Source organism: Parus major, unplaced genomic scaffold, assembly GCF_001522545.3.
Source record: "Parus major isolate Abel unplaced genomic scaffold, Parus_major1.1 Scaffold220, whole genome shotgun sequence".
Lineage (NCBI taxonomy): Eukaryota > Metazoa > Chordata > Aves > Passeriformes > Paridae > Parus > Parus major.
Genome location: NW_015379263.1, coordinates 605,593 through 612,866, shown reverse-complemented (window position 1 = coordinate 612,866; position 7,274 = coordinate 605,593). Strand labels below are relative to the sequence as shown.

At 59.6% G+C, this 7,274-nt stretch overlaps 2 protein-coding genes across 3 annotated transcripts in view; both read left to right on the top strand.

Annotated features, from left to right (window-relative positions):
- The first annotated feature begins 778 nt into the window (after positions 1-778).
- ANKRD33 (ankyrin repeat domain 33) lies at positions 779-3,378 on the top strand. Its single transcript, XM_033511441.1, has 3 exons — positions 779-908; positions 1,555-1,695; positions 2,219-3,378. The coding sequence occupies exons 1-3, from the start codon at positions 788-790 to the stop codon at positions 2,989-2,991; spliced, it is 1,035 nt and encodes a 344-aa protein (XP_033367332.1). The 5' UTR covers positions 779-787; the 3' UTR covers positions 2,992-3,378.
- Positions 3,379-6,261: 2,883 nt separating this feature from the next.
- Positions 6,262-7,274, top strand: part of ACVRL1 (activin A receptor like type 1) — a 12,371-nt gene continuing 11,358 nt past the window's right edge. The window contains exon 1 of one of the 2 annotated variants that reach the window (XM_033511461.1): positions 6,262-6,552. The gene's annotated coding sequence lies outside the window, so the exon portion shown is untranslated. The remainder of the gene's footprint in view (positions 6,553-7,274) is intronic. The other variant, XM_015615703.2, reaches the window with a different exon arrangement.

Genomic DNA, 7,274 nt, shown 5'->3' with positions numbered 1-7,274 from the left:
CCGGGATGTGCCGGGGGCCGGGAGGCGGCCCAGGATTCCCAGTGGGATCAGGGACTGCGGTTCCCACGGCCCCTGTGTGTCTGTGCAGGGGGAGTGCCAGCCCCGAGTGTCCCCTCGTCCGCCCGGGAGAGGCTCCTGGCCCCAGGCGGGGCGCGGGGCCAGGCTGGGCTCGCTCCCCCCGCCCGGCCCGGATGACAGATGCCTGCAGTGGAGGAGAACCTGCTGCAGCTCCCACTTCCAGCCTGGATGCCTCCGACCCGGAGCTGCACTATGAGGAGGAGGAGGAGGAGGAGGAGACATCGTCAGGATCCTCGGAGCCCTCGGACACCAGCAGCATCTTCTCTGACGACTCTGTCTACCCTTGCTATGAGGCGTCCCCAGAGGCTGGCGGTGCCGGGTTCCTCAGTCTCTACCAGTGCTGTGCCAGGAATGATGCCAAGCTGGTGTGGGACCGGCTGGAGCGTGGGGTGACCCGGAGTGAGGCCACAGAGCTGGACATCAACGGGAGGGTGAGCTGGGCTGGGTGAGGTGTGCACCCCGCAGAGCAGAAAGAGGATTTTCCAGGAACGGGCAAATCCTGAAGGCTGGTGGTTGCTAAAGTGGGCAGGAGGGAGAGGCCTGGGTGGAATTGGTCTCCTGGGATTGATCCAGTCCTTGGAGCAGAACCTTGTCTGCTCTCCCATCCTGTGCCTGCAGGGATGGGGGGACAGTTTGGGAGGGCCGTGGGAGCAGCGTGGTGGGAACATGGAGCTGGTGCTGAGCGTTGTCCCCTCTCCAGAACGGGCTGATGGTCGCCTGCTCCAAGGGCTTTGTGGACATCGTGCCGCTGCTGCAGAGGTGTCCCTACATCAACGTCAACCAGCAGGACAACGACGGGAACACGGCCCTGATGATGGCTGCCCAGGCAGGTCAGCACCGCGCCCGGCCTTGGCACAGGCAGCACCCTCAGGAAGGGATGTGACCCCCTGTGCTTCCCCCAAAAACCCTAAAAGGGCCTGTGGTGAGAGCTGTGCTGCCAAGGGATGTGTGACATCAGCTGCATTCACGGTTCAGCTCAGCACTGCTTTCAAAGTGATGTGAAAATGGAGATTCTGCAGCGCTGCTCCCTCAAACAGAGCTGGGCTGGAGCTGCCCCGTGTGCTCCAGGAAAGCTCCGGGAGCTGCAGGGATTTACCTGAGCTCTGAGCTCTGTGTGGGACCCAAACCTCCAGTCTGGCTCCCTCCCCCTGATTTAGCAGGAGGGGAAGGAGATGGATCCCAAAATGGGGATCACCCTTGATTCCCATTGTATCCTTGCTAGAATTCATTATTTTATGGGTTTTTTGGTATTTTTGGACTCTTTCCTGTGTTCTCCACTAAAGCAGCTGTTTCATCAGCGCTGTTCCATCCATGCCCAAACCAAAATAGACCCAAACCCTTTCAATCCCGGTCCCTTAAATCTTCTGCACCTGCATCCTCACGGAATGCAGCTGCTAAATCCTTTGTCCAACAGGCCCCAGCCATCGTCACTGTTACCTGTGGGAACTCTAACGCAGCTTCTCTCTGGCTGTTAAGGACACATCACCATTGTCAACTACCTCCTCAACTACTACCCGGGTCTCGAGGTGGACCAGCGAGACCCCCGGGGCCTGACGGCGCTGATGAAGGCGGCGGTGCAGGGGCGGCAGGACTGCGTCACCGCCCTGCTCCTGGCGGGTGAGCGTCCCCCGAGCCTCGGCCGGGTCCCTGGGGACGCCTGGCGCTGCTGCTCAGGGTGGGCTGGGTGCTGATGATGCCTTGGAGGGGCTGCCTGGAGCAGAGGCTAGACAAGGTTAAGAGAATAAAGTGGGTATTTATTAAAGGCCTTCAATAGATACAGCTTGGGCTGTCAAAACTCTCCCAGAGGCTACACCCAGGACGGGTGCTGGGCATGAGTTTTTCACACAGATCTAACTTTGGTCCATTTACATCCCAAGGGTTAATCCTCCAATTAAAACTCCAGGTAATGAAGTCACATTCCCCCAGCTCACTCCCCACCAATCCACTTTTGTTTACACTTTTTGGGGCCTGAGGCTGGAGGGTGTCCTTGAGTTTCAGGCCTAGAGGGATTGTTCTGTCCATCCCAAATGTGAGCACAGCAGCGAAGGCTTCACATGGAGTTTAGAGTTATGCAGTCCAGGGATGGGAAAATATAAATGCTGAAATCCTAAGGGATGGTGATGCTCTGTGCTGTCTCCAGGAGCTGACCTGCAGGCCGTGGATGCCGTGAAGGGGAAGACAGCCAGGGAATGGGCGAATTTCACCGGCCGCTTCGAGACCACCGTGCGCATCCGGAGCCTCCTGCGGCGCCCGCGCGCGGAGCAGTTTGGAGTCCAGTACCAGCCCGAGTGGCCGGCGCTGGCCGAGCTGGTGGCCAAGGCCCTGAGCCCCAAATCCAGGAGCAAGAGGCTGTCGGAGAAGATCCGATCCATTTTCACCTTCAACATCCCCCGCAATCCCGAGGAGGACGGTGTGATGGACCACATGGTGAGGATGACCACGTCCCTCGCCAGCCCTTTCGTGGCTACCGCTTGCCAAACCATCTGCCCCGACAGCCCGCCCGAGGTGGGCAAGCGCAGGCTGTCGGTGCCGGAGATCCTCGGGCAGCACGTGCCGGATCCGGACGGCGAGTCCCAAACGTCCTCGCGCCCCGGCACCGGGGGATCGTCCTGCAACGGCCAAGCCACGTCCGAGGTGCGGCTGCTGCCGCCGCCGCGGCCGCCCGGCCGCCTCCTGAGCTTCCTGCCGCTGTGGCTGCGGCGTGGGAACAGCATCTTCCCCGGGGAGCCAGTCCCAAAAATCAAAGTGAGCAAAGCCTCGGGCTCGTCCGCCGGGGAGCGGAAGCCACGCGTGAAGGACAAGCACCTGCTGCAGCCGCCTCAGTGGAGGTACAAGACGCTGAAGGAGGAGAAGAAAGCGGCCGAGGAGGCCAAGACGGGGGAGAAGAAGAAGAAAAAGAAAAAGAAACGTTAAGAAAAAGAAAAAGAAATGTTAAGGAGGGAGGTGCCGGGGTGGGGATGAGGTTTTTGCTGTCCCCTTGGATCCGCTGGCTTTTCTGGCACGGGGCTGGTTTTGTTCCCGGAGGATGGGAATGTCCAAGGGAGGAGGATGATGTGGGCGGACACACCCAGCTGAAATATCCCCGAGGGTTCACAGGCCCCTGCCTGGCCTCTTGTCCTCTCCACCCCAAGGGTGGTACATGTTGTGCTGGGCACTGATGTCCTGAGACCCTGGCCCAAGCTCCAGGAATGCCATGGAGCAGGATTGTGGCACAAGTCCTTCCTGTGTTTTTTCCTCTTTCATTTTTTTTCCTTTTTTTTTTTGCCTCTTTGATCTTCCCGAGCTCTCTCGACTCCACAGCGTGCGCTGGAATGTGGCTGAGCAAATTAAAATGGAAGTGGTTGCCATGTTAACAGGATTGATTCCATGAATAAAGCTCAGGGTGGATGTGGGGCTGGCAGGAATGCTCCCCCTTTGTGCCGGTGTCCCCTGGCCACGCTGTCACCTCCTCGGTGACATTCCCCACTGCTGTGGGCTCCTGGCTGGTGGATGGACACAGCGAGGCTCAGCACAGGGAGCAGCTCCTTGCTGTGGAGGGAGCACCAGCTGCAGGCACAGGATGGAAACCAAGCTCGGGATACTCGTGGGCTCCATCCCCAGAGCTCCAGCTGCAGGGTGCTGGGGCTCCCACATTTCAAGATCCCCAAAAACCCAGCTCCATCCCAGGGTGTCAGGATGAGAAGCTGGGGTGCTGGCTCCTGCAGCACGGGCAGAGTGGGACTCCAGAAGGACAGTGAGCAGTGTCACAGTGCTCAGAGCAAAAGTTACACAGGTCATAAATAATTCCTGGCCGGCTGTGGAGCCCCCTCCCTGCACCACCCCCATTTTAGGGGGACAGGAGTCCACACTCCGCACTTTGAGGTTGCAGCTCTGCCCTTTGTGGGGCGCTGGGAGGTTGGGGCTGTGCCGCAGGCGGGGAAGGATTCCCGTGGGGAAGGAGCTGCAGCCTCCCCGTCTGTTCCCCTCCATCCCTTGGCTCGCTCGGGCTCCCCGGCACGTGGCTCCTTCGCTCCTGCCGCTCGCAGATGAGCCGGGGGCGGACGGCACATGGAGCAGCCGTGGCATGAGCCTCGCCAGCCGGGGGGGAAGGGACAGACGGGATCCCACCGGCCCCTCTGCCCCCTCTGCCATCGGGGGATGGCTCAGTGAGACCCCAGGGGACGGCTGGGTGCACATGGGGAGGCTCCGGCTGTGGTCCAGGGATGCCCCTTCCCTTCTGCAGGGTGAAATCACAGCCATGAGCAGCGGGATGATGAAGGAAAGTCTCGTTTGGCCTCAAGGGGTGGCGGGAGGTTGTAGCAGGGCTGACAAGGGACTGCGGGTGGTGCCCAGCCCTGCTGATTCACCCTGTGTGCCCCAGACAAGGGCTGGGAGTGGGGCAGGAGCCTGCGGTGCCTTTGATTTGCCCATCTCAAACCTCTACAGTCAATCCCTCCCTGGAGCTCACACTGACAACGCCAGAGCTGCAGCTGGGCCCGGGGCTCCCACCCATCCCTGCCCTTCCAGTCACCCAGGATTAGGATTTAGGAACTTTTACAAGTTTTTAAGCATCCCTTCAGTGATGATTATGAGTTAAAAAGGACCCGTTTGAGAGACGGAGTTGCAGGGATCAAACCATCCAGCAGCAGCCCTTGCTGGAGAGCTGGCCCAGAATAACTCCTGCCCGCAGCCCTAAAGGCAGGATGCCCTGTGTCTGCTCCCATGGAAGGGATGCAAGAACCATCCAGGAATAACCCTGGGAGGGGCCAATCCGGCCGGATCGCTGCGCCTGCCGGAGCAGAGATGGTCAGGGAGATAGGATGGAAACATCAGCTTCCCCCGGGCAGCTCCAATCTGATGGAAACTGCTCGTTTCCCCCGCGCCGCTTCTCAAAGCTCCGGGTCCCGCACGGGCAAAGTCACTTGTGAAAGCCCTTCATGTTTTATCCTGGTTTTGTGCTTTTGTTTGTTTGAACTTCCTAGATCAGGGCTGATAGCGGCTGGCGAGACTCAAAGCTCCGCCGCCGGCGCTGGGAGGCTCCGGGTGGGTTCGTGGTGCTGCTGGGGCTGGGGATGCGATGGCAGCGGGGAGGAAAATCAAACCCTGGCACCTCGCTAGGAAAGGGCTGCGATGCGGGAGAGGGTCACCGTGCCAGGGAAACAGAAAAACAAGAAAGCAGAAAGGCAGTGATGGGGCTGGGGATGGCACTGGAGGGAGAAGTGGGGAGCGGGAGGAGGGAGAAGCAGCTGAGATTGGGGTGGCCCAAAGAACGGCCCTGAAAGCAGCAAAACGGGAAGCGGCGCTTCCGCTGCCCACGGTCCCGTGTGCTCCGGGGGAGCGGGAAGTGCCCAGCCCCAGGCCGTGGGAACGGCCCTGCCCGCGGTGTCCCAGTGCCTGTCACCGTGGGGACAGCGGGGACCCGCCAGCACGAGGCTCCCAGTGAAGCCCCTTGGCCACCGTGCCCTGCTCGTGGCCAGGGCTCCGCATCTCCAGCCAGGGCTGAAACCCTTTCCCCACCTCCTGATGCCTTTATGGGCTACCCAAAAACAAAATTATGGGAATAAATATTTATTGAAGGGTAATTCAGGTACATTTTGGTACAACATGGATGATGGGTCAAGGGTTTTCATACTTTTATAGGTTTGGTCCATTTTTGGGTGCAGCCTCTGGTGGGGTTTTGCCTGCCCAAAATGTACCTGAATGCCCTTCAACAAATAAAATCACTTTTATTCCTTTTATTCTGTCTGGCCTCTGCTTTTAGGTAGCCCAAGAAGGCATCACTGGCACTGCTGGGTCCAGCATGGAATACCCAGGGAGCCCCTTGGCTCTGGCACGGTGCTGGAGCAGGAGGGGTGGCCAAGCAGGTCAAGGTCATTCCCACAGCATCTCTCTAGAACATTCCCATCCCTGTCAAAGCAACCCGCTGTGCTCCTGCTGAGGACCTTGGGATGCTCAGGGTGAAGTGGTGATGGCCATGTCCATGCCATGGGATGGGGTTTGCCATGAAAACTGGGTGGGAAAGCACTCGGTGAAGGACAAGGAGGGAGCGACAGGCGAGGGAAAGCAACCAGGATGGAGCTGGGGCCCGGTGAGCGGGAGGAAGGGAGGCTGGTCGTGGCTGTGTGCTCAGCAATAGGAAATGCTTTATTAGCTGGGAGTGGTGGAGAGAAGCCAGGCAGGAAGAGGCAGTAATAAGAAACATTTTTTTGACTTCTCCCACATCCAGACCACGGAGCAGCTGCCAAACGGCTGCGTCGGACAGCGGGGTGGCCGAGCCGAGCCCCGCAGCCAGGCCGGGGAGGGTGACAATCCCCCAGCGGGACGGACACGGCCGAGGGAGCCCCACGGTGACACGATGGGTGGTGGGAGGGGAGCAGATCCATGAAGATCCTCGGAGCTGGGGCTCAGGGCACGGAGCAAAGCTGCCCCGGCTGAGGCAGATCCAGAGCGGGATCAGGGAGTGCCGCGGGCTCCTGCAGGACGTGGAGGCTGTAGGTGAGTGGGGAAGAGCCACACGCTCGTGGGGTCTGGGGCTGCACCGAGCTCAGGGCTTCCCTCCTGATTTACCCCCAAAATCAGGATTTGGCCCCGTTTCCTTTGTGTTTCATGGGACGCCGGTGTTGACATCAGGGCTAGAGAGGCTGGAACTGGGGCCAGGGCACAAATGAGGGTTCACATCAGTGTGGTGGTAGCAAGATCTGTCCCCAGGTCCTTGCTAAAGAGCTGGAACAATAAGTAACTGCAATGGAAAGGCTGGAATCGACACGGGAAATGGGGAATTTGGGTGTATTTTGAAGGGGCACAGGGAAAAACGAGGGGAAGTTGACAGCTCAGCTCAGCTAGCGAGGGCTGCAGCAGCACAGAAAGTGTCACCTCAATGGTCCCCTTGTGCACAGCCAGCTCCCAGGCCCCTCAGAGGAGCAAGGAGGACACAAATGGTCACTGAAGAGGCTCCATCTCCAAATCTGAGCTGGGGAGAGCCCCACTGTGGAGCTCTGGCACAGAGCTGGAGCCTGGGCAAGGCCGGGACAGCCACAGTGCCCTTGTCCCTCTCTGCTCCAGGAGCCACAGGAGATGTCCAAGCCAAGGGGAACCTGAGAGGGTCTTGCTGCCTCCTGAGTGGGTTTTGCTGCCCTCTGAGTGGGTTTTGCTGCTCTCTGAGTGGGTTTTGCTGCCTCCTGAGTGGGTTTTGCTGCTCTCTGAGTGGGTTTTGTTGC

Bases quoted from the DNA above. Each gene is read 5' to 3' on its own strand.
- ANKRD33 (XM_033511441.1), top strand. From the start codon at position 788: ATGGTCGCCTGCTCCAAGGGCTTTGTGGACATCGTGCCGCTGCTGCAG. The intron at 909-1,554 runs GTCAGCACCGCG...CTGGCTGTTAAG, and splicing joins GATGATGGCTGCCCAGGCAG to GACACATCACCATTGTCAAC. The intron at 1,696-2,218 runs GTGAGCGTCCCC...TGCTGTCTCCAG, and splicing joins CACCGCCCTGCTCCTGGCGG to GAGCTGACCTGCAGGCCGTG.